Source organism: Musa acuminata, chromosome BXJ3-7, assembly GCF_036884655.1.
Source record: "Musa acuminata AAA Group cultivar baxijiao chromosome BXJ3-7, Cavendish_Baxijiao_AAA, whole genome shotgun sequence".
Lineage (NCBI taxonomy): Eukaryota > Viridiplantae > Streptophyta > Magnoliopsida > Zingiberales > Musaceae > Musa > Musa acuminata.
Window position 1 is genome coordinate 10,743,053 of NC_088355.1, and position 25,752 is coordinate 10,768,804.

The following is a 25,752-nucleotide window of genomic DNA, read 5'->3' on the forward strand; positions in this document are numbered from 1 at the left end:
ATAGACCCACTCTTCTCTTTCTAGGGAGGGGGCCAGAGATCCTTGTGTCATAACCACTGAGTTCCAAACAGGATCAGAACAGCACCATGTATTTGCATGTTGCTTCGGCACTTTTGGATTTAGTGCTATAATTAATCCACCTCTTTGTCTGTGGGAAGAAACTTCTAAGAACAGAAAATGATGTGGCTGAGCAGTATTCATTCAACCAAGCAGCATAGGCCATTTCTCAAACTATGTGGTCAACATTCACATCTTGTCAACAGAAAGAGCCATTAAGCTATTATGATAGCTTATGTTTGCTGTGATCTGATGTTTTAGTTTAACCTCACAAGCAATACCTAGCTAGCTTTTCTTTATTAGGAAACATTTATTTCAAATGACATGCATGAATATGCATATATATATTCTTTATGCTTCTCAAATCATGTACATTTAACACTAGATATGGATGGACCTGATTCGTAAATGGGGCCCGCGGATCCCACCCGACCCACCCAATCGTGGAAAGAGACCCACGAGATACTACGCTGCTGCGGGCAACCGTTTCTGGTTGAGGCGGGATCCCCTACAACAGCATATCACTTGTCGGCGATGACTCTTAGATCTCGACCGTCGAAGGCGCTTATATATGTGGAGCCCGAATCAGTGATACATGACATCCGTCGGATCAGATCAGAGGTGGCGTCGTGGTTGGAGAGGAGCCTACACCCTCATGGCCCCGGGCCCCGCCGCGGCGGGTTCCCGCGCGGGGTGGAGCGCCGAGGATGACGTGCCCTCGCTTCCGCCGACCGTCCCCGTCACTGTCGCGGCGGGACCCGCCGCCGACTTATCCTGCGCCGTTGCCCCTTAACGTGCGCGAGCCCTCGATATTTATTGGCGATGCTAAACGAACCGACTTAGGTTACGTCGTCCCTTACGACAAGCGGTTGTGGGCGCACATCCACAAAAGAACCGTCGAAGTGTTCGCCACGTCACTGTGTCGTCGGCCAAGTCGTAGGTGAAATCGGTCCGCGAATCAGCGCTTGCCTTTTGCTCAGCAGCCTCTGAGACATCTCCCGGTCATTTCTCTTCCTCCTGCATTGGCTTTCGGTTCCTCTCCTCGGTTCGCGTTGCAGGCGCTGCGGATTAGGTTCCCCGGTTCCTTGTTCTTCTCGATCTACGGTCGTTCGAGATGAGGTACATCCTCTCTGCCTTGTTTTCGCTTGATTGGGTAGTCACTCTTTCCCAGTGGGATTCCGAGTGTTTATGCTCCGGTCTGTTCGTTCTTGATCTTCCTCACTTGGTTCGGAGTGCTGGAATGTGAATTTCGTGCTGAATCGTGTGTTTTTGGGGTCGAAAATTTCGATCTTGTATTCTCTCTTCGGTCAATTAGAATCGACCTTTCTGGTATCCTCTCTCATAAAAAAAAGAAAGGAACTCCTTTTGGCACTCTTTCCATTTCATCTCGTGTCGTCATGCAAGAAGAAAAAAAACTCGTTTTGTGAAGTTATCAATAGGTTGTGGTAGATGAACTTGTCTCTTTGTTAATATAAAACTTTGTCCGTTTCTTCTTTTATTCGGGCCAGAAGCCATTGTCTTTGGTTTAAGAATGGAGTTTTGAGCAGTTTTTCATGGCCCCAAGAGAAGGGGTTGTGGCTTGCCATTTAGGTCTCATCGGACCAGTGAGATTTGGTAAAGACTCTTACATGCAGGCATATTCATACAGCTCTCCTTGTTTCCTAGCTTTCTCTGTTTTCACCACTCTTTTTCCCTCGTTCGTGTTTCGAGGATGGAATCTGGAAATTTTTTCTTCAAGAGGTCTGGTAGATATTTCCCTATAAAAAGAAATAGCTGTCTCAGTTTTGTTTGGTGAAAAAGCTGTTATCTTTAATTTGGTTAGGGATTTTCATAAATACTGGTCCATAAATTACATGGTAAATATAAGGAAAGGTCATGAATTGCTACTTAGCGATCTTATAGATGGGATTTATAGAATATGATACATACATGTAGCAAGATTCTGTTGATCTGGCTATTTCTTTGCTTTCATATTATGCCTTTCTTGGTTCTTACTGTTTTATTCTTATCTATAGCGAACAAAACCCTTTATCATCAGCAGCTCTGTATCCTAGCATGCTGTTGTTGGGAACTGGCCTACCCTCGCGAAGTCCCAAAAGTAACTGAGGTTAGTTTAGCTTCCTCAAGCAACTTCTCAATTGCATAGATCTTTGTTATTGGCTGTGGTTCTGTCAGTGCTTTTCTGGCTACTTGTTGATGGTGTTAATTGACTTCCTTGTGGATGGAAGTATTTCTATCGGTTATCCCGGGATCATGTTTTGGGAATCTGGTTTTCCCTGTGTTTTATCTTTTCTGAAGAGGAATTGTAGCTTGTTCCTTATTTGAGTCATGTTCATATTTTTCGGTGCAGTAAGTCCTGGAAGTTTTTTATTGCCCCAGAGGTACGACACAACCTATGCTTTTGGAGCTTCTCGCTGATCAAAATGTTTCCTTTCTCTTTTAATCGAATCCTCTTGTTAATTTGAGTTGTTTTACTCCTTGTGTAGTGCTACTCATCCATGACACAGAAAAAGAACATTTTACTTTCCTTTTCTTCTGAGGTGGAGGTAAATTCTCCTCCTTTTTAGAGTTAGAGAGGAGCTTTAACTGCTCGCACCTAGCAAATGGCAGTTCTGTGGATGCTTGCACAAAACTCACCTGGTGCCAATGTGACAGCTTTCTTTGCAAGTATGTGGACTTGTTGCATGGCTGCCAAGTTGCAGTCAATCTTTCTGCAGGCTATACGAACTTTTGGTTGCTTGTTGGTGAACCCAGCCGAAACCTTATTTAGTGCTGTTTCATGTTGGGGCTCTGCCCACTAAGTGCAGACTACACAAGCTTTTTATTGCTTGTTGTACCCGCCCATAATAGGAGCTATTTGTATAAAAGCACCAAGGCCCTGAAACACTTTATGTAAAATGTGAATCAAATATATCTGCAAATGTTTAATCTTCTGGCCTGTTATGTTTGATGCATAGATCCTAAGGTGAGACTCGCAATCTAATCATTCTTTTGGTATCATCCAAGGTGTTCCCTTGCTTTCCTTTGAAGATATGATATATTTTTTTTAACCAATTAACTCGACAGCAAAGAACTAAATCGACTTCTTTGATTTTTGTTCTCCAACCTCATTGTTACGATTTCCCTCCATCAAGAGTGTACTCTATTATTATTATTTGTTTGTCTGTCTTTAAGGTTGGACCTTGGTCAAATGGTAATATTGCTCCTTTGTGACCTCAAAGGTCAAGGTTCATGTCTTAGAAATAACCTCTCTAACTATAAAGGTAAGGTTGTATACATTGACGTTTTCCAAACCCTTGCATCGGTGGGAGGTCATGCATTGGGTTGTCCTTTTTTGTTTTTCTTTGTTTATATAAGGAAAGTTGTTGATACATTATTTTCAGAAGTCAATTTATATGATCTTGTCTCCTTCAGTTTCGCTAAATGATATTTTAATTAGTTTGTTTCTCTGACAGGAAAGTGGCTGCTGTGATCTTGCTTGACTGTGCCATTTTCTGCTACTAAATTTGTTTCTTAGTCTAAAAGTCACTACAAAGGACGTAAACTACTCTGCAGAAATGGACCGCAGAGATACTTCAGGTTTTGTTAGCGGAGGTTGCAAGGACTTCTTTGAAGATTTGTAACCTTAGTTTTAATCTTGGTTACTCAATTGGTCTTGGAGGTCAGGCAACTGGTTCCTTTCTATCAAGATTTGACGATAGGAATTATGGATAGCAGGATTGGGTCATTGGGCTTGGTTCTGAGTGCTTCATGTTTTGATACATTTGATGATTGGAGCAGTAAAGTGGGGGATCGTGATCACACTGACACCACTTTACGGCTTGATTCCTCAAGCTCCCACAGTCTTTGCACTACCAATTCCAAAGGAATAAAGAGGAAAAGAGAAGATATCGATGTAACTCGAGGTCTGGGCAAGTCTTTACCTGCCCTTGGACTAGGTGATCCATTGAGTTTCTCATATAGTAACAACAAGAGCTCCACAATTGCTTGCACAGTTTTTTCAGAAAAACAAACAGTCGAGGAGTTATTCATGGATTATGGCTTAAATGTTGATCTTAAACTTGGTAATGGGAATACAACAAGCCCCGTAAAACCTGCTGCTGCTACTTTAGGAGCATTGGAGACTGAAAATAAGTTTGACCTTGAGTTGAGTTTGTCAGTGGGGCCATCTGAATCTGCTATGACGAGCATAGACCCAGTCTCATCTCATCATCAGAATATATTGGATAAACCAATAACAGTTTGTTTGGCAGCAACAGTTGACGAAGGATCAACATCATCAAGTTGGAAATGTGGAAATAATTTATTGCCATATTTAGTTACTACGGAGATTGGTAGCCGGTGTCTTTCCAGCCAAATGATTCATGACAACCATTGTCCAGTTAGGCTACCAGATCTCTCATCAACCAAGATACAAATGCAGAAAAGCCCTGTTGCCTCCTCTTCTAAGGTCGCTCAATTATGCACCACCAACAAAAAACTCTGCCAGTTTCCTGGATGTGGTAAAGGAGCCCGTGGTGCTTCTGGATTATGCATTGCTCATGGAGGAGGTCGGAGGTGCCAAAAATCAGGTTGTCAAAAGGGAGCTGAGGGCAGGACCATCTTCTGCAAATCCCATGGAGGTGGCCGACGCTGCGAACATCTTGGTTGCACCAAAAGTGCTGAAGGCCGCACCAGCTGTTGCATTGCTCATGGTGGTGGTCGTCGTTGCAGCCACGAGGGCTGCACTCGAGCTGCAAGGGGGAGATCTGGTCTTTGTATAAGGCATGGTGGTGGCAAGAGGTGCCAGAAAGAGAATTGTAAAAAAAGCGCAGAAGGTCAATCTGGCCTCTGCATCTCTCATGGGGGTGGTCGCCGGTGCAAATTTCCTCAATGTACAAAGGGTGCACAGGGCAGCACAAATTTGTGCAAGGCTCATGGTGGGGGCAAAAGGTGCACACACTTGGGTTGTACAAAGGGGGCTGAAGGGAGCACACTCTTCTGCAAGGGGCATGGTGGAGGAAAGCGCTGTGCATTCTTGGGTGGTTGCTCAAAGAGTGTGCATGGCGGTACACTGTTCTGTGTTGCTCATGGTGGGGGAAAGAGATGTGCTATACACGAGTGCACTAGAAGCGCGAGAGGCCGGACAGATTTCTGCGTTCGACATGGAGGGGGGAAGAGATGCAAGTCGGAGGGTTGTGGAAAGGCTGCTCAGGGGAGCACTGATTTCTGCAAGGCACATGGCAGAAGGAAGCGTTGCACATGGGGCCGGCCTGGGTCAAATTTAGGTGCTGGTGATAGCCCATGTGACCGCTTGGTTGGGACAAAGATTGGCCTCTGCATCGAACACACTGCCCTTGTGGAAGACCATTGTGTTCATGGTGGGAATACAATGGAAGCAGTCACTTCCCAGAACCCAATCTCAAGCAAGCCAGGGAAAATAAATGGTGATTGTGATGGGAATTTGTCCCTGAATGTGCAGAATGATCGGAACATCGATCTGTTTCCTCTTTCCGAAGGTAGGGTGCATGGTGGAAATATTATGGCAATGATATCTGACTCTGGAAGCGATTCTGAGGTTACTAAACTAGAGCATGGGATGTCTTGTACTGTGGCTCACAACTGGCTGTGAGGTTAAACCAGCTTGATACCTCTTCCTTCGCTTTATGGGTATGGAAGAGAACTCTGATCTCTGTAGTTATGGTGTGGATTCTTTGTGTAGCTTTTGCTCTGTTGGCGACAACTGTTTGTGGAACTGAAGATAATTTTCTTATTGCACAGTTGCATTGGGTTAAATTTGACGTAATTTAGCTGATATTCCCTTCTCACTAATAGATGAGTGTGAAAAGATGTTGGGAAAAACACTTGGATGAGTTGGACTTATTAGAGTTATGATGCTTACAGTCCCTTTGCTAGCAACTGAGGTGAAAGAATGTTGGAAGAACATTAGGAAAAATAGGCTTTATGTAAATTTGCTTGTCTTTTATTTCAGAACAATAATTTAAATAATTAGTCACTTTGTACATGTCATTAATGTGAATATTTCATTCCTCTTATGGAACAGTTTTGTTAAGACTGTCCTTGATATGTTCCTTGTTTTCCCTCTGCTTTCACAAAATGTTCGGAAATCAATGTCATGTATCTTCTTTAAGAATTAAATTAAATTAAGGATGAATCTGTGTATATCGATAAACTGTTTACAAAATGTTAATGTATGTGTATATGGATAAGATTGTTCCTTTGTAAGCTGAGTGATAAAAGGCTCAAATCATAGTAAAATAAGATTGAGTATATTGATTCTTTCGAAACTAGAATTTCTTAAGCAAATGATTCCTTGTAATTTTCATAGAATTTCTTGTGCTAATGATAAGCATTGTTATTAATCTGCATTTGCATATTCCTTGTTTGAAATTCACCAACTACATATATATATATATATATATATATATATATATATATATATATATGAAATCCCTTGATAGTATTTTTAGAGTAAAAGCTGGTTTTATCTACATAATTGGGATCCTTCTAAGACCTTTCCTGTCACATTCAAATCATAAATTACAGAACCAATTGGACACCATCAAACACAAATATATGCTTCATCTCAAATATCCTCCACTTATTGCCACATATCTTTGCTTATGAGGCAATGAACATTATGATGACCATGGAAGAAGCTTCCAATGGTGCTCAACTACAGTTAAGTAATCTTAGGTCACCATATATTTACTCTCTATCTTTGATGTATTGTACCAGGAACGAAATCAATGATTACTTCTGATGATGCAATCTGCAGCTGGAGATGAGTCTCTCAAAGTGTCGACAGATGGTCGGGAACTCTCAAATGTGTTCATCTCATGAAAAGGAAAGCCACGAGCTATATATTCTGCTTAGGGTTCTAATCATGGAGGTCTACCAGATATCTCATTATAGTAATCTTTTGTACTCCGGTAGCGACAAGATCGCGAAAGAATTATGGTTTTATGATTGATGTTTGAGCAAAGTGGCGCAGATCTTTGCAAGAACAATGGGTAGATCATTGTGTTGCTTCACTATGCATGGCTCAAACCCTTATAAGGAACCGATCATGATCCTAAACTTGCATGGTTTTGACAAGCCATCAATTAGCATTCTTCTAACATATCACTGGAAAATACTCGTTACTATAGAGGATCCAAACTCATCTAAAGCTGATCTCAATACTTAAAAGACTCTAGCAGTTTGCATAAGATGAGATTTCATGTAACATATTACTGTATTACATGCTTTGTATTAGGTTAAATGTGCTACAGTGTTTCTAATGCAGAAACAACACATGTATTGTGCAAGTTAGCTGTCAATTCTCCCTCGAACTAGACATTCGATAGCTGTCACTATTGTGTTCATCCATCTCAATCTCCTCCGTCACCATGAGACAAATCATGAAAGCTCCACCTACCTTTCTCTCTCTCTCTCTCTCTCTCTTCTGGAATATCAATCTTCTTCTTCTTCTTCTCACAATGGGCAACAGCCCCTTTCTTCCGCAAGACATTCAAAGGTCAGAAGGTACGTGCGCGAAACTAGTCCTTTTGATAAGACTAATTGGCGGTGGTGATCAGGTACTACTAATTCTTAATGTGCTTTTATGTGTTCTGGAATTGTCATGTGTGATTTCATGCCATATATTATAGACAGTTGTATGCTTCATGATCCATTTCAGATCGTCTCCAGACACAGAGGATCAAACCCAGCTATGTAGTAGTTGTTTCCTCCATGATATATCGTAGCAGCAGTATCATTGGGTTTATCAACTGTTCTTGTGAATCATAAGGAGAGGGAATTGAGCCAAACATCAAAATAGCATACAAAGATATTTTTATTCTCAAGTGTCGTGCGTTTAGTAGTAAAAAATGTTTGCATATACTTCGGACCAAGCAATAGAAGAACAGCATGTTGGTTTCCAGCTCTCTCTCTCTCTCTCTATGCGTATATATTACATATATTTGCAGAAAGAAGTAAAGAAGCTATGATGAGGATTGAGAGATGGAGACGGTAACACACCTTAATCGACGCCTTACATTGTCGTTGGGCACCAGTACGTGCACTTTACTGAAACATGGGCACTGTAGAAGGGTTGCGACTCGTCCAAGCGACTCAGAACTGAGCTATCAGATACGTCAACACTAGACGCAAACAAGAACGAAAAGGAAACGAAGAAAGAACCACAGCGTGAAGGGGGAAGAAATCATCCATGGCGATTGCTGGTTGGTAGATGCATACGGAGTAGGAGCACATGGGAAGACCAAGTAAACAAATGGGCTTCCACCTGCCTGGAAGAACACTGTCTCCTATTGCCTGCCTATATATGACAAGACATAAATAGAAGAAGAAGAAGAAGAAGAAGAAGAAGAAGAAGAAGAGCTTGAGAGTTGCAAGTCCATTGGACTGCAGCAACTTGGAGAAGAAAACTGGTGAGTAATTGCAGGCATGAATGATCTACTGGTGCATCAAACTTGGAGTGAAGGTTCTCATAGGGTTCCATCGCAGGAACAGGAGCTTGTTTACTTGGGTTTGGCTTTCTGCTGTTCTTGAGACTGAATCTTCCTGATTTTAGATGATTTTTTTTTCCCATATAAGATTCAGAATGTTCAGATCAAACCATCCTCATGTTGTTGATCTGCATTCATGTTAATCTTTGAGTGATGCCAGGGTTTTCTTTTGCATGATCTGAAACCATGTTATTTTGATCACCACATTCTTGAGATCTGAGAGAAACAGTACTATAAACACAATTGTTTTGATGATTTACTACAGATTGTGAACTTTCCGACATGAAAGAAAAGTGAGGAGAGGAGAGAGTATAGTTCATCAAAGAAGAATGTATTGCAGATCAAGAATTATTTGCTAATGTGTTGGTATCCAGAAACCATGATTTGTTTTCCTATTGCATTTCAACCTCTATATATTATTTTTCTTATTTGGTTTAATAGATTATAACATAACTCTAACCAAATATGTGAATTATTATTGACTAATTTAAAGTACATGTGATGATTTTTTTTGTCTTTGATTTATTCTCTTAAATGTTAGATAATAATAAAATTATAATTTTGGCAGATATAATATGAATTCATCTGCTGTTGGAATTTATATGTATATCGAATAATGGTTTATGATATCGGATTATAAATAATGGTAACAGAAAGACTCATCAGTCAAACTTATAAGGCTCGATTTGTAAATAGGTCAAAATTAATGACGAGGTGTACACCCAGCTACAGCTGGCTCTCGAGAGTCTGATGGGAACACAAACGTGGAAAGATCACGGCCGTAAGAATAGGCGTAGGAGCAATATCTAGACCGTCAATCTCCCGACGTCCTCGGAAAGCCGCGTCCGCCCTCGCTGGACGTCGACTTATGAGGGTCCCACGTTCCGCAGGCTCCACGTATGCCCGCTTCTCTCTTGCTTGCCTCCGCCGTTTCACTTCGGCGCGGGAATTAGGGCTGAGACCGGGATCGATGGTTCTTCCTCATGGATATCCGGTCGAGAGGGAGAGATACCGACCGAGCAGCCGCGTTTGAGGGGCTTGCTTTCTACGGCGAGAAAGACGAAGACGACAATGGATCAGTATCGCGGATAAGTGTCTCGAAAAGATTGCGTCTTTCACGAGCCACAGACCGCCGCCCGTCGCCATGGAAGCGTGGCGTTGGAGTCATCCCCTCTTCGGTTCTAATAGACAGTGGAAGAAAGGGTGGTCTTGGCATGGATCAAAAGGTGGTTTTCCGAGAGACGGAAGGAACCCTTTTCTACTGCAGGTATGCAGGTTCTTTAGCTCTGTTTTGCTCCTTCCATTGGAGTAGCGCTCTGTGAGATAAGCTAAATTATCTTGGTTTATAATCCTCTCGCACCACTTTTATTCCCTTCTTGACAGAAAATATGCTACCTAGGTGGTTGATTTGTAACAATGATGGCCTTTTCGCTGATAGAGAGTGAGCAGTTGAATTTGATTTTCTTGTTATTGAAAAAAAATATGTCTTGAAAGTCTGAGTTAGGTTGCTAGCACTCACTGGACTGATATTTATATTCCTTCTTAATATCTGCCATGTTCAATGGATAACTAATACAAGTAGTTTGAAAATTCTTAGCTACAAACAGTAGAGCATAAAACTTTTCAGCTTTGATGGTTTGGAAGCACATGGCTGTTATGTGGTTCATTGAACTTTATGGAATCTGGCATTTATTTGTTTTGGTTATCACCTTGATCAAGGTGAATGTGTAGAATATTTCTTTTATGAGGTCAAGAGAGCTCATAAATACTAAAGAGTAGTTCTTTAACTTTTTCTAGTTCATAGTGATCTTCATCCACTAGCTTGAACTCTTCGTTATGTTTTTGTTTGGTTCACTTGCCTTATTGGAACTCTAATTAGGTTCGCTGAGGTGGGATGATCGAGGCTCTTTTGTTTGTACCCACAGATTCTATTTTTCTACTTATGCCGGAGAAGTAACAATTGATGGTTCATGAACTTCTGTGAGAAGTATTTGTGATCTTCTATAACTGGAACTTGAAAGAATATTTATTTTTCTTGGCCTTGTTAAGAATCTTAAGTTGCTATGCTAGGCTGTGATAGGTCAATTTGATACTTTGTTTGGGTGCATTCAAACATTTTCAACTAAAAATTTATTTTGCTGCTCAGCAATTTATTTCTTCTTCCTCTTCCTCCCGAAAGATACTTCACATTAAATAATGTGCTTACATTTGTTTTTTTCATGGCTTAGGTTCGAAGAGCCAGATGGATGGCAAAGAATGCAAAGGTTTAACGAAGGAGGGTTCCCCATGTCCTGAGAGCTTTCCATCTCTTTTTAGGTACATTGCAACCAGATCATTTGCTGATTTTGATATCACTCACAGTCCTGGAGGAGATCTTGCATTTACTAAAGTAAGTTATTATCATCTATCCATGGATCAGTTTTGAGTTTCCAATGGCCAACTTACTACCGTCATGTATGGTGCATAACTCAGTATGCTTAGATTAACTTGTAGGTATCTTTCACCAATCTTTATATGATTACTTGTGTGCATGTAAATTATGACCTATTTGTGTTTAGGTATAATTTTTACAGATCTACCCTTTTACATGTAAATATTTTGTGGTCAAATATAATAACTTCAGTTGGTTCAATCATGGCATGAAACATTTATCTTTGCTTTTCCTTTCCTGTTTCAGGTGCGAGAAGCTATCAGTGACAACATTCAGGCCAAAAAGCTCAGCATTTCCTCACCAACTTCACCGATTCAGATGATTGAGCACTATCATGTGCATTCTATTTCCATCAGCATGCCTGCATCACCTTCTGCATTTGATAGAGAACGTTCCACAGGAATTCTTCACAGTGAAAAAGGCGGATCATATACTACTAAGGGGAAGATAAACCATCCCATTAGTGCTACTGCTGGCCCGCAGCAACAAAATCAGTCAAAGTTTCACTCTCAGCCTATACCGATTGGAAATTCCCACACAAACACATCTCCAGAAATAAAGATTCTAGATTCTCTGGGGTGCCAACAGCAAATATCACAGAACAGTAGAATTAAGGACAAACACTATGAATCTTTTAAGACATGGTCTGGCAAACTTGAAAGGCAGATATCTAACCTACGAGGGAAACCACAGGAACCAGAGGAGGTAACTGATGCAAAGAATGCTAAACCAGAGGCTGTACCAGCGGTCGGCCGCTACTTTGATGCCTTAGAAGGGCCTGAACTGGACAAGCTTAAGGTATCTTTTTTATGCTATCTTGTTTATGGAAATTGCTAATTTGACATACTTTTCATCTTTAACAGAGTTGCTTACCATCAAATTATGTATATCTGTTCCTGAACATAAACATGTTTTCAATATCTGATCTGGATGAAACCATTAACACAAATTACAAAATCTTGCGATTTGGGTATGAGCAGAGTAAATGTATCCAACTACACATAGTCAAACTTATTTGTGAACACCATTAGAGATTTTAATTTTTTGCATGTAGGGTAGTATAGCATGGTTCCTCATTCCCCATTTTGTAATAATTTTGCAGGCATCAGAGGAGCTTATTCTTCCCAAAGACAAAAAGTGGCCTTTTCTTCTTCGTTTCCAAGTGTCCTCCTTTGGTATGTGCCTTGGCATCAGCAGCCAAGCTATCCTGTGGAAGACATTGGCTACATCACCATCCATGACTTTTCTACATGTAAGCCCGACCATCAATCTCACTCTATGGTGTATCTCACTTGCACTAATGGGCCTTGTGTCTGCCATCTATATGCTGAAGATCATATTCTACTTTGAAGCGGTACGCCGAGAGTATTACCATCCTGTACGAGTTAATTTCTTCTTCGCTCCATGGATAACCTGTCTCTTCTTAGCAATTGGTGCGCCTCCCTCAGTTGCCGTCAAGCTGCATGCTGAGCTTTGGTATGTGCTAATGGCTCCAATATTCTGCCTTGAACTAAAAATCTATGGCCAATGGATGTCTGGAGGGCAACGCAGGCTATCAAGAGTGGCAAATCCTTCAAACCACCTATCAATTGTCGGTAATTTTGTAGGGGCTCTGCTGGGTGCATCTTTGGGTCTTAAAGAAGGCCCCATCTTCTTCTTTGCCATTGGGCTAGCGCACTACACTGTACTCTTTGTGACCTTATACCAGAGGCTTCCAACAAACGAAACACTACCAAAGGAGCTTCATCCAGTTTTCTTTTTATTCGTAGCAGCACCTAGTGTTGCCTGCATGGCATGGGCCAAGATTACTGGCAACTTTGGTTACTGCTCGAAGATTGCCTACTTCACTGCGCTATTCCTTTATGCATCTCTTGTAAGTTTCTTGAACACCGTAGACTTGTAGTTTTTCAGTTACTGGTTTCAATAAGGTATACAAATTTGTGAAACCCTTCACAGTTTCTGAAATCACGAAGAAATTCACGTGTGATTATTGATTAAAAGCTGAACAAACTTTCACAACTTAATATTTCAATATTGTTTGATGTAAACATTAATTAGAGCAGGCTTGACGCTACAAGTTATAAAAACAAAAAGATTTTTTGAAGCAGAAAAAAAAATGATGTGCTTAATGGTGATAAAATTGTAACCAAATGACCCATAATCCTTCAAGTAATTATATTCATGTTCTTTTGTAGCATAATTGTGATGCAATAGAGTAGCATTTTCCTACAGCTGAATATGTACCATTGTTACTGTTTAGCTTTATGAATTGTGGGTATTTACATTTCCACTTGTGCAGGCTGTACGGATTAATTTCTTCCGAGGCTTCAGGTATATTATGATTTGTTCTTCTGTCCGAGTTTGACTTATTGTAAATTTCTTTTTCTCCCTCCCAAACTACTGCCTTTATAACTCTTCTATCAACATTGTAGGTTCTCGCTAGCTTGGTGGGCTTATACCTTCCCGATGACAGGAGCGTCCGTAGCAACCATTAGATACTCAGCTGAAGTCAAGAACACATTTACTCGGACACTATCAATTGTGCTCACTGCCATCTCTACCCTAACAGTAGCGGTTATGCTTGTTTCAACGATCATTCATGCCTTCGTCCTGCATGATCTTTTCCCTAATGACATCTCCATTGCCATCACCGAAAGAAGAGTGAAAGGGAGCAAGGGACGCATGCATACGGTAACATCGAGCTCAGATACCGTGGACTCAGAAGCTTGTGCAGCATCAAAAGTGGAAGGCCACTTGCATCTGCCTGCTTCATCCGGTTTCAAGATATCGTCCACCACGTTCTTATACTGAAACCGATGACGGCATCAACATGATTATTTACTTAATGGTGTTTCTTTGGTGATGAATGAGATGTAGTGTGGAACAGATCTAGTTGTATAGTAGCATTATACAAACAATATAGGAAAAATGACATAGCAGGCATACAAGTATATACTTTTAACTGTAGAAAACATTTACTCGTTGCAACACATATATTTCATGTTCCCATCTGGGCCAAATAAAATCCGTCTCAGCATCTCATAGTATAAGACAACATGCATGTATGTAAATGGCAATGACAACCATGATTGTTAGGGGGCAACATGATCGTCTGCATATTAATTATTCTCAACTGCACATAAGCTTTAATTTAAATAATTTGAAGTCAAAAACATATTACAGGGAAAACGAGTACAATCCAATGACACCTTCGCTAGATGATGCAGCCAAACTAAGTTAACTTGATGAAGATCAACTAATCTATGCTCTCATGAATTCCACCATCTTCTTTGTGATGTCAAGGCTGCTTTGTGTGTCATTTTAGCCATCTTCACGATATGCTTTATCAGCAGAAAAGAAGTGTGGCGAACATCTCATAGGAAGTAAGTCAACTGCTGCTTCTTTCGTGAGCCACCATCGCCATATAACTCGTTCCATTGCTTCAACTCGCTCATGATGGACCCCTCGGCTGCGAAGCTCGCCGCAACCTGGAAATTAGAAAGATGAGTGATGAGTATATTCTCTAACAAAAACTAGAGAATTCTGTCAATAAGTAAATCTTAACACAAACAGGTGAGTGACCATGATATTTTCGGACATACGATCAACTTCTCTCTTTTGTAAGGGTTCGACAAAACCCGCAGACCTTTGCATCCAAGAACTCTTAATATTTACGGTACGAGCTAGCAGACTTTTGCTCGTAGGCCAGAAGCCATATCAAGTTCTTCAGCCTAGGACCAAAATGATTCCTGAAAATGACCTAATCTAAAGATTACTCAAGATGCACAACTATGACTACAAGGAAAAATTATGTTACATGATTACTCAAGATGCACAACTATGACTACAAGGAAAAATTATGTTACATTCAGACTAGACGGCTCAGTATGTTTTACTAGCATGAGAAACATTCTCATGATTGAAGGTTGTCTGTGGCAGCTACATCATCCCATGCTGGTGGATATGCATCACCGACCATCTTGTTCTCGTCCGAGAACATTGGGCAAGTGATGGGCAGAGCAAGACTAATTGCTTCTGCACATGCCTTTTGTGTGCCACAACATGGTAATGAAGTCATTTCCGATACCATGTAAAATATTAAAAAGCCCTCTAGAGTAACAGGTTTATCATTAACACAGAATGCAACACTGAAATCCCCCTCAGGTGTCAATCTTCCTAGATCCAAATAATTGCTAATGCACATTATAGTAAGACTCATGATCAGTTGTAAAATAAGAACAAAAAAATGATCCAACTAATCCAATAACAACTGTATACTGAAGAAAACTGATGTGCCAATTGATTTTCTCACTGGGCAAAATTAAGCTACAAACACAAATTCCATTCATAAAACCATAGAAGAGAAGATGAACTCACTTGGTTCTTTGCCTGCTTCATGTCTTCCATGTTTAATGGTCTTAGGACAATTGTTTCCTCTCTATCTTCTGCCTTTGTTTCTGAAGCCTCTGCTTGATTATCTTCAGCCTTTTTCTTCCTCTCCTATGGAGAAAAAAGAATGTGTTGTGAAGCCTGAACCAAGAAAGAAATAGTTCGACAAAGCTTATGCTGATCAATAGAGCAACAAATATCATCATGAAACTTGAACCAGCTGGAAAGAAGTAATGCTGCAACAGAACACTAAATCAACCATCCAAGTGACACAATGCAGGAAGATGCTCACATGACTAAGGTTGATGGCTTGATGCAACATCGGAAAACAATATAGACAAATATTCAAATAAAAACTCAACCGACTAAAACTTCATAATGTGAACAAACATCATGGGCAAAAGGGAACAAGTGGATAGAATATGTTCAACCTACTTGAACAAAAAACAAAAAAGGGTCTACCAAGAAATAAAACCACACAAAAACAGAAGAAAGAAAAGCAACCTCCATAATTTTAATATCTACATGATACAAATGAAAAAAAAAACCTCTCATTTCGAAGCTGAGTAGTCAAATATACAAAGAAAGAACTGAGCAGTCAAAAATGAAAGGAAAAAAAAATGCAAAAAAAAAGTAATACCAATTCCTTGAGTCTTTCTTTCTGAATCAGCTCCCTGACAGGACGATATGCTGCTGTGGTGCACAGGTTCTGCTTTCAAAAGTTGCCTTTAGTGAAAAAGACAATTTATTGCTTCATAACTGAAGAGGTTGCACAAACCTTAAGATCACTGCCACTGTACCCTTCTGTCATTGTTGCAAGCTCCTTAAAGTCCAGTTTTTCTTCAACCTTCTCCTTTGACAAAAGCGTCCTCAGAATAAGTTCCCTGCTCTCCTGGGATGGTAGACCAACCATTATTCTGTTAACAAGAAAAAGTGGGAAGTTTGGTCAACATATGATCATATCAGCTACTCTACGATGCAAGCTGACGGTAGGGGAAAGAAAACACATAACAGACCTGCGCTCAAACCTCCTAATAATTGCTTCATCAAGATCAAAAGGTCTGTTCGTTGCTGCAAGAACAAGAATACGTTCCTCTGGCTTTGTCAGCAATCCATCCCAATGAGTCATAAATTCATTTTTTATTTTCCTCATTGCTTCATGTTCACCAACCCTGCTTCGTTGCCCAAGCATGCTATCAACCTCATCAACAAAAACAATAGTAGGGGAAACTTTTGCAGCCAGGGTAAATAATGCTCTAACATTTTTCTCATCTTCTCCAAACCATTTTGAAGTGATGGTAGACATGGAAACATTTATGAAACTTGCACCAGCTTCATTCGCTATAGCCTTAGCAAGCATTGTCTTCCCTGTTCCAGGTGGCCCAAACAGTAATATTCCTCTGCAAGGCTTAAGAAGACCACCTTTAAAGAGGTCTGGCCTACGAAGAGGAAGCATAACAAGCTCCTGAAGTGATTCCTTGATATCATCCAAGGCACCTATATCATCGAATGTCACTCCAATTTCACTTGCTGGGATAACCTCTGGTCTGATCCGCTTTTCAAATTCATTGTCAGGAGCAACTTCCTGAATGCATGTGAGAGAGAGAGTGAGAGAGGACAAAGTTTATCTAAAATCCTATAAATCAGTGAATTTTACACAAGCCATCTAATATAAACCAGAAGTTGCAATTCAGCTTGGAAAAGGCTCCCAAAGAGTAAAGATAATGTTTTTGGACAAAATGTAAGAATTATTTTTTCGACTCACCATATTTGAACACTTCTGGTGTCATATTTTATGCCAGATTGCTATTTTAGTCCCTATTCAAGTACGAGATGCCTCTTTAGATAGAATTCAGAAAATTATGTAATTAACTATTTTTGAAAAGTCTACTTATTAAAGAGTCTCATAAACCTATATAATGGTTTACCCCCTTGATGTATTAGTAAAAGTGATCAAATCTTTTCTTCTTATCTAATGGTATAAGAACATCATTCGTGTGTGAAGAGTGTCTGAGACCAAGAGCCCTCAGTGTGAGGCATTCCTCAGAAAGAATCTGGTTCATCACCTTCTTTCTTATAGTTGTCTCAAATCTAATCACATTTTTGTCAGAATATGTAAGAATCAGATAGTATTATATGGTTGACAAAGTTAAATTTGGGCTACACATATACTACATGTTGGCCAATTAGCTTAAGCATTTGAATTGAATTGGTGTTTGGCTATCATATTGATACCCTAATAAGTTCAGTATACCTAAGAAAGTTGAAAATTCAAAATTTCGTTTAACCTTCCATAGAGAATAAGTTTCTCTCTAAGGATGTACGTAACAACCTATTATAATGTTATCTTGAAGCACATATGTAAAAAGTCAATATAAACAGTCAAAAGGAGAAAATAAAGAGGAATTAGCATACAGGTGCTTTTGGCGGTTGAGATGGAACGACACTGTCCTTCTTCACTACAGGAACAGACTTATCTAATTCAGTTTTACTTTCAGGAGGTGAAGCTTCAGTTTTTGTCTCAGATTTTTTGGCACTTGTTGAGTCTTCTTTTCCAGATTCCTAGAAATTAAAGAGAGTAAAGGGAAGGGAAATCTTACAAAAGAAAAAGTGAAAACCATGGCTACAAACCTTCATTGAATCAGCACTTCCCTCAAGCTGTGCAGTTCCCTTAGCATTTAGCTTGTTTTCTTGGAATATGCTTAATGCATGGGATAGACTGATCAATAAACACAATTAGAATCACAAAATAAAAAAAGAAAAAGCCTATCCCTGAAAAAGAGATGATAAAAGCCAAAGTATAGAATCCACTAGACCTCTTTGAAGAGATTACAAGTTTTCCATTTCTGTATTCAGGATCTGTGTTATTCATCAAGTGGTATGAAATTGCTGACACTACAATTTCCTCTATGTATTTACTAAGAACCATTGTGTCTGTGAGGCAGATTGAACCCAGATCATCACAATCAAGATCATTTCTTGCAAGTACCTCGGTAATGTGGTTTCTGTTGTCTTGAAATTGAATCATTTTCATGTCTTCTTCCAATTGGGCTTTCCAGCTAACAAGGTGAGTCTCATCTTCAGGTGGCTTAATCTCTATATTGTATGGGAACAAAAGACTCAACTTTTCATCCACTTCTCTAAAGTCACTTCCTGCTTCCACCTTCCTTGAACCAAGTATCAACACTTGTCCGCTTATCCTTTTCAACAACTTCTCGAACAGGGAATACATTCTTTTAGAAATAAATAGAAGACTATCAACATCCCTTAAATATAGGACAATAGGACTGTTCTTGGATATTGAATGCAGAACCTGGGAGCATCCAGCATCAGCCATTAGTTGAGCTAAGCATGTAAAATCAAACATGAAAATTTTCTAGCACTCAAATGATCCTAACCTATCAACTCCATCATGTCAGACCTTAAAAAAGACTCCAGTATGACCAGAAAGGTAACACTACAAAGAAACAAGTACCTTGTAAAGTGACTGTACAAGTAGTTTCTCATCAAAAGACCAGCTTATGGTTCGTTTGAGAAGAGCTGCATTCAACCAGAAGCTATGAGGAACAAAAGTTATATATGTTTGTCAAGAATCATACACCAACAGTGATAACAAAAAGAATAATAACAAGCGGTAATAATGAGTAAAGATCCATATTCATATAAGATCCAGCAAAGTTTATGTTAACATTTAATTGAGCCCTGCTCTTTCCATTATTAGGGCAGTGGAAACAAAAATTAACAGCAAGGTCATACAGAATAACTAATGCATGAAAACCAAAGTCATATAATGAGAATCTTGAGTAACTACAAGTATCTAAATCTATAAACAGTAATTTGTTGGGAATAAAGATGAGTTTGACCCAATCCATGACCTTTTGATAGGAGAGAATAAGGTGAAAACATTCATGGAGAAACTAAGTTAGACTAAAACATGAAGCAACTTGCATAGGCAAGAGGTAATATCAAGTTAGGTGATGGCCCAATTCAAAGATTGAAATTTCGTACCGTATCAGAGTTTCGTGCTTTTCTCGATACGGTATGGTACGGGCATACCGCGTACCGAATGGTATGCTTAAAAAATATTAAAATTAATTTTAATATTAAATAATATTAAATATATATATATAATATAAAATCACAGAAATATAAAATAGCTAACAATGGTGTGCTTAAAACGATATTAATATATTATATTTAAATGATATTAAATATAAAAAATATATAACTTAGCAACGCTCGAACCCTAGGCGAATAGCTACGGCGTCGAGGGATGGCAACGGGTGCCACAGCGAAGGCGCGGAAGAAGAAGAATTTTCTTCGGTGTCGAGGGAACAATGGCAGCGGGCGCTGAAGAGCTGCGGTGTCGAGGGAGCGATGGCAACGGGCGCCACAGCAAAGAAGAAGAAGACGAAGAAGGAGGAGGAGGAGGAGCAGGCGGGCCGGGTACTATTTCTTGAAGCTTCTCCCTCTTCCTCTTCTTCGAACGTCTCTTCTTCCTCGCCTAGCCTCGCCGTAGCCAGGCTAATACCACCCGGTAGTAAGTGGCCCGCATGCCAGTCAGCTGGCGGACCGTTCTGTACTGCCCGTACCGGGTGATACCATTCGGTATTGCAAACCTTGGCCCAAATTTTGTTTGCTGCAGTCGTCTGTAATTGCAATACATCAAATTGAGTCAATGAAGGTAATAGAAGAAGTGAGCAATTTTTTATATTAGCAAGCTTCCAGAACAGGAGTTCTGAGTTGGTGGTTGTTTTCCTGTTTCTGTGATTTCCAAATAAAAGAATTTCAACAGAATCATGCTTCATGGATAAACACTTTGACAGCATGTTTTGTGAAACACTTACATTCATGGATTGCTTTTCCCATGCTGCACAACTCATACAAAGCAGTTTCTACCAGTCCAGTTTAGGTCATTTGTTTCCTGTGCTAGTGAATTAATTACAGAGTGCAAGCAGATCCAATTAATCATCAACTGAATGAACTGAATATATATAGCTAGCCTAGAATACAACATTTGCTGCACTTAAAGCGGAAAGCATCTTCAATGTCCTTTGAAAATATATCTTACAGGCAGATCAATAATTTATGGAGTGGCATTTATTCTTAAATGCAGTTTCATTAAACAGTTCAAACTTTAATCTTTTTTCATCTGGGTTTCTTTGGTACATAGTTGCAACATTTCAAGCTAGCCTGATTCATGTTCAGTATATGCATCAGAACTTGTCAGTTTTAAAAATCTCCTAAAAATGTTGTTTTATGTCAGAATGTAGAACTTCACAAACCATTGAATAATGTTGCTTCATGATGTTGTTGCCAACAAAAGAAATGAATTAACTATAAGGTCCTATTAATTAAATATCTGGAAATAGTAACCTGGATTAAGAGGAGGGCATTGTGTCCCTAGGCAACTCATATCAGCTGAAGCAGAGGCATTTCTTCGAAGCTTTGGCGCATTACTGGTGCTTTCCGACCTACCGTAAGAACAGCAAGGCAACAGTAAATGGATCAGATATAATAGCCTTGCAGTTATTCATACATAGATTTCATAATAGTATTTTGCTCTCTAGACCTTGCATTTATCTCAAAACCACTGCTTTGCCTGTGCAAATTTCCTGCAAATAATGTCCGCAAAGGTATTAATGAGCCTTCACAACTAATACCAATTTTTTTAAGAACCTGAACAAAAGAGTGATGTCACCTGAAAATTAGTGATCTCATATTTTAAAATTACAACCATTTACTTCTACCAATTTATTTAAATTAGATAAACCTATATATTAAAAGCATAAATCAATCCATGAGGAAAAAGTAGCTACCTCCTGTTGCACAACTTTAATGGGGGAAAATAATTATGGATGAAATTTTGTTTCATGTTTGTCAATACAGAAAAGAAAATGTCACTTAGTTAAATAAACCTAATTAAAAGGAGTCAACCATCCAAAGTTCAATTTCCAGTTAGTTCTTGTATGAGAAACATTTTTATTTCACTTGATTGTTCATATAGAATGGCAGAAAGACCTTAAAAGATAATCAATCAACCACAGCAAACTTCCAACTTCCAATTGCAATACTTCAAATAAAGACAGGACAAGGTATCCCTACTAGTAACTTTTGGTTCCTCTCTCTGAGGCATGATTGAAAGAGACCCAAATAAACCAGACATTCGCTCAAGTGTTGTCTCAGATATGGATCTTTTAAATGTCTGCAGAAAAAGAAAAAAAAACAACTTAAATAAGTGCTGAGCCTTAGATTAACCTCTTCAAGACTTCATTGTTGATATCTAAAGAAAATGAACAAGAAACAAACTCTAGTTAAGATGAAACTTATGCTTACAACACATGGCTAATCAATAATGTGGTGATCGAAAGAATGGAAACATGGATCATAGGCAAATACCAAATGGTGATTTTAAAAAACATATATATGTATATATGTATATATGTATATGTATATGTATATATGTATATGTATATGTATATGTGTATATGTATATGTATATGTGTATATGTATATGTATATGTATATGTATATGTATATGTATATGTATATGTATATGTATATGTATATGTATATGTATATGTATATGTATATGTATATGTATATGTATATGTATATGTATATGTATATGTATATGTATATGTATATGTATATGTATATGTATATGTATATGTATATGTATATGTATATGTATATGTATATGTATATGTATATGTATATGTATATGTATATGTATATGTATATGTATATGTATATGTATATGTATATGTATATGTATATGTATATGTATATGTATATGTATATGTATATGTATATGTATATGTATATGTATATGTATATGTATATGTATATGTATATGTATATGTATATGTATATGTATATGTATATGTATATGTATATGTATATGTATATGTATATGTATATGTATATGTATATGTATATGTATATGTATATGTATATGTATATGTATATGTATATGTATATGTATATGTATATGTATATGTATATGTATATGTATATGTATATGTATATGTATATGTATATGTATATGTATATGTATATGTATATGTATATGTATATGTATATGTATATGTATATGTATATGTATATGTATATGTATATGTATATGTATATGTATATGTATATGTATATGTATATGTATATGTATATGTATATGTATATATGTATATGTATATATGTATATGTATATGTATATGTATATGTATATATATATATATATATATATATATATATCTGAAGAAGGATGTAATTGACTGCTTAATACATAACAGGACAAGCTTCATAAATATTTTAATAAAATTGTGAAATCTTACAGAATCTTTAGGGGCACTTCCGTATTTGCTTTGTATCTATAAAAGAAGATTCGTTGCTTAAGTTAGCATAAAAAATTTCTAAATATAAAGACAAAATTAATGAATACACATACCTTAAGTGAAAAATCAGTAATATCTAGCAACAGCAACTTTGCCTCGAAATAGTGAGCCAAAGCTTTAGCAAGCATCTGCTGATAAAGTTCTTCCCATTGAAAACATTTTTAGACAGATTTAGCATAAAATAGAAATGTATTCATCGATAGATAGAAACCAAAAGTCCAAAGAACTATTACCCAGAAAAAGGACTACCTGCAGGGCCAGATACTAAAATAGCACGACTTGCAGGAGAAAGGTTTCTAGTGTACTTAGAAAAATCTGCTTGCTTCAGATGAACATAGGCTGCACTTGTCAGTATTACTCGAGTCTGCTCACTATCATTGACAATAAGAAAACCCAGAGCAATAAGAACTGGCAGAGCAAGATAACAACCAAAATATATAATTTAGCATTTTTAAAATGTACAAATGTTGAAAAATAAGGTCACATTCTCAATCTACAAGCAACTACCACTAGCTATAGGTAACAAACACTAGTTAAAGCATGTAATGAAGACAAATGCTAGGTAACATCTAGTTTCAAGAACAATTCATGGTTTGTTATCAAACCCAGCTGACCCCAACTTCTCTTGATAGAGACCGAAGGGCAATCTACCACCAGCATTAGCTTCAATAACATTGTAAAAATAAAATAAAATAAAAAACTACAAAGATACAAGTGACAATGAAAATCAAAGTGTCACAAAGTTATTTTTAGTAACTTGAGGTTCTAATCATAGAATCAAAATAACTAAAGACACGAAAATGAAACTTTTGCGAAAAACAAAAGGGTCTTCCCCCAGCCAGAGCACTATAGTAATAACCTCCAGAACTCCACCGTGTAGCAAGATTAAAGATAGTTTCTTTGTTCAATGAAGCACTCCTAAATTCTATTGGTCATGCTCTTCATGTTTCTTTGTTTTACTTTCCATATTAGGAATTTGCAGTTCTTCCCCAGTCTAAAAAGTTTGCATAAGTACATGGGCCCTAGGAATACCCCATGGGTTTATAAATTTATCCAATTCAAATTTGACAAAGCTGGATTCAATAAAGACTGGTTTGATGTTCGATCGCAGAACACACACCAATAAATTCATTTCTTTTCTGATCATCCATTTTACTGAAGATTGAAAATCTCTCTAAAAAACTATAAATCTACTCCTCATCACACATCAGGGCTGTTAAAAGATGTCAGTTCCATTAAAATAGATGGGATGCTTGTCTTTTAAAGAAACTAATCGTGGAACAGGATCCTTGGCGAGACATCCAAATTGGTTTGTACATTGTTGTACAAGTGATAGGTCTCAAGGTTGAGTTCACGTGTGAGCAACATATACACCATTTAATGTAATGGAAATATCTTTCCATTTAAAAAAAAAATCGTGGAACATGAAAGGACATAAACAACATCGACACAAATCTTACATCATAAAAGCATTATATTCGGAGACAAATCTGATGCAGTTCTTGAAAAGGTATAGAAAACCCAAAGTAGAATAATTCACTGATCACATAACTATAAGATGTCCTGTTTTTTCTTCAAAGTTCCAATTATTTCCAACCCCACACATGGAAAATTCTGTAGTTCTCGTTATTGAACATGACTTAAGTCAAAGGGGAGCAACATTTGTGTTATCCATGAATTAGCAATCGGGCAAATAGAGCATTTCATTGATCACACCAAGTATCGTGTATGCTTAATTCCCAAGAACTCGTGATGCTACGACTATTGAATGTACCAAATGATGATGGCGAAGGAAACAGCAACACAACCCGGACGATTTTTACCTGAGATAATAGGGGAATTGATCGAAAGTAACTTTGCTGTCCTTCCCTTCCACGACCAGCCTCTTCAATTCCTGCTCAATGTTCTCGCACGTCACGCCGGAGAAAGATCCTGGTTGCGGTGCCGCCCACCTACTCACCGTCTGCCCCGACGCCAACCCCAGCCCGACGCCGAGGCCGAGCCCAACTCCCAGCGCCGACATGACGATATGTTTCTGCTCCATCTTGTCACCCCAAGAAATCTCCGGAAACCCTCAAGATCTCTTTCTTCCTCACTAAACTTCTCCCCGGCCACAACAAAGACAACGTACAAATCATAATTCTTCCATTGCGATCCAGATACGAACGAAGGACTCCAATGAGGAAATCATAGACAGAAACAGAAATGTCGGAATTCGGTGACGCCGGAGGAGAAGACACACAATCCGAGTGTACTCAAGAAAACAACAAAAGATGCCTTGTTTGTCGATTCAACGTCAATAAAGAGAGGGGGAAACGGAAGGCGACCTCGGAAGGAAGGGGAAAAGAAGAGAATTCAAGATCCGATCTTTGGGATTCGGACAGGAACTTACCAGTCTTTTGCGTTTCGAGTTCTTGTCCTCCGAGAGTCCGGACGAGACTTCAACCGCTTCCTCTCGTTGGTTGGAGACGCTTGATATAGGCGCGGGTCTCGCGGATCGTAAACCCTAAATGATCGCCGCAAAAAGGGCTCGATTTGGAGGCCTGTGTCCTCTCTTTTTGAACAAGGAACGGGGCGTCCAGCAAGGAGTTACCCGGGGCAACTGCAGCTAACGCTGTTCCGGCCACTCCAACCTACTTGCCAGTGAGTCGATCTGCGTTTAAGAGCTGCCGAGCCTTAAAACAGTCGCCGAATACGGCCAATTGGCTTCGGTATCCTTCACGGCGGACCATCCTCCGCCGTCCGCGTTGCTCGAGATGGGCAACCCACCGTGGAGGTCCACTGAACATCGCAGTTGCACATGCCGAAGCGCCTTGCATGCATCCCACGTGTCACGAACACCCGGCGCCGCAGGTCGGACTCCATTGGCGACCGGCGGACGCACGCGTGCGGAGGGGGAGGCGCTGGCTCCTGACCGGCTTTTGCCGACGCGGGAGAGGCGGACGCACCTGCATGCTGGTAGAGGATTCGT

General features: G+C 39.0%; 3 protein-coding genes across 17 annotated transcripts; 2 read left to right on the forward strand and 1 right to left on the reverse strand.

Annotated features, from left to right (window-relative positions):
• The first annotated feature begins 922 nt into the window (after positions 1-922).
• LOC103991648 (uncharacterized) lies at positions 923-6,109 on the forward strand. Of its 12 annotated transcripts, none has more exons than XR_010498246.1 (4): positions 923-1,176; positions 2,073-2,164; positions 2,408-2,438; positions 2,544-2,990. XR_010498246.1 is itself a non-coding variant. In XM_065160349.1 (4 exons), exon 4 carries the CDS (start codon positions 3,764-3,766, stop codon positions 5,666-5,668), a length of 1,905 nt encoding a protein of 634 aa, XP_065016421.1. In that variant the 5' UTR covers positions 954-1,176; positions 2,073-2,164; positions 2,408-2,438; positions 3,513-3,763; the 3' UTR covers positions 5,669-6,109. The 12 variants fall into 12 exon arrangements, 11 of the variants coding, with proteins under 11 accessions (XP_065016421.1, XP_065016428.1, XP_065016430.1 ...); XM_065160349.1 differs by lacking the exon at positions 2,544-2,990 and adding an exon at positions 3,513-6,109 and having other exon boundaries at positions 954-1,176; XM_065160356.1 differs by lacking the exon at positions 2,544-2,990 and adding an exon at positions 3,513-6,109 and having other exon boundaries at positions 954-1,176; positions 2,096-2,164.
• A 2,304-nt stretch (positions 6,110-8,413) lies between these two features.
• On the forward strand, positions 8,414-13,884 carry LOC135642434 (S-type anion channel SLAH2-like). Of its 3 annotated transcripts, XM_065158582.1 has the most exons (7): positions 9,179-9,834; positions 10,796-10,956; positions 11,245-11,796; positions 12,101-12,250; positions 12,332-12,871; positions 13,298-13,329; positions 13,431-13,884. In XM_065158582.1, the coding sequence occupies exons 2-7, from the start codon at positions 10,810-10,812 to the stop codon at positions 13,807-13,809; spliced, it is 1,800 nt and encodes a 599-aa protein (XP_065014654.1). In that variant the 5' UTR covers positions 9,179-9,834; positions 10,796-10,809; the 3' UTR covers positions 13,810-13,884. The 3 variants fall into 3 exon arrangements, with proteins under 3 accessions (XP_065014653.1, XP_065014654.1, XP_065014652.1); XM_065158581.1 differs by lacking the exon at positions 9,179-9,834 and adding an exon at positions 8,414-8,489 and having other exon boundaries at positions 12,101-12,871; XM_065158580.1 differs by having other exon boundaries at positions 9,182-9,834; positions 12,101-12,871.
• Positions 13,885-14,121: 237 nt separating this feature from the next.
• LOC103991652 (peroxisomal ATPase PEX1) lies at positions 14,122-25,695 on the reverse strand. 2 transcript variants are annotated; one of them, XM_018828403.2, is made up of 17 exons: positions 25,174-25,695; positions 24,605-24,876; positions 23,031-23,152; positions 22,835-22,923; positions 22,722-22,757; positions 21,493-21,592; positions 20,960-21,002; positions 20,764-20,861; positions 18,863-18,927; positions 18,204-18,700; positions 18,019-18,106; positions 17,803-17,949; positions 16,404-16,972; positions 16,166-16,304; positions 16,028-16,096; positions 15,376-15,498; positions 14,122-14,486 (listed from the first exon to the last, which is right to left on the reverse strand). In XM_018828403.2, exons 2-17 carry the CDS (start codon positions 24,823-24,825, stop codon positions 14,373-14,375), a joined length of 2,520 nt encoding a protein of 839 aa, XP_018683948.2. In that variant the 5' UTR covers positions 24,826-24,876; positions 25,174-25,695; the 3' UTR covers positions 14,122-14,372. The 2 variants fall into 2 exon arrangements, with proteins under 2 accessions (XP_018683948.2, XP_009409439.2); XM_009411164.3 differs by having other exon boundaries at positions 24,605-24,881.
• Between the last annotated feature and the right edge of the window lie 57 nt (positions 25,696-25,752).

What these genes read in the sequence shown, in the direction of transcription:
- LOC103991652 (XM_018828403.2), bottom strand. Translation starts at nt 24,825, where the DNA reads ATGGAGCAGAAACATATCGTCATGTCGGCGCTGGGAGTTGGGCTCGGC. An exon ending in ATGCCCTCCTCTTAATCCAG is followed by an intron (nt 18,928 to 20,763) that starts GTTACTATTTCC and finishes GGTTGAATGCAG; the next exon opens with CTCTTCTCAAACGAACCATA. An exon ending in CTTGTAATCTCTTCAAAGAG is followed by an intron (nt 18,107 to 18,203) that starts GTCTAGTGGATT and finishes TTTATTGATCAG; the next exon opens with TCTATCCCATGCATTAAGCA.
- LOC103991648 (XM_065160349.1), top strand. Translation starts at nt 3,764, where the DNA reads ATGGATAGCAGGATTGGGTCATTGGGCTTGGTTCTGAGTGCTTCATGT.
- LOC135642434 (XM_065158581.1), top strand. Translation starts at nt 10,810, where the DNA reads ATGGATGGCAAAGAATGCAAAGGTTTAACGAAGGAGGGTTCCCCATGT. An exon ending in CTGAACTGGACAAGCTTAAG is followed by an intron (nt 11,797 to 12,100) that starts GTATCTTTTTTA and finishes ATAATTTTGCAG; the next exon opens with GCATCAGAGGAGCTTATTCT. An exon ending in TATTCCTTTATGCATCTCTT is followed by an intron (nt 12,872 to 13,297) that starts GTAAGTTTCTTG and finishes CCACTTGTGCAG; the next exon opens with GCTGTACGGATTAATTTCTT.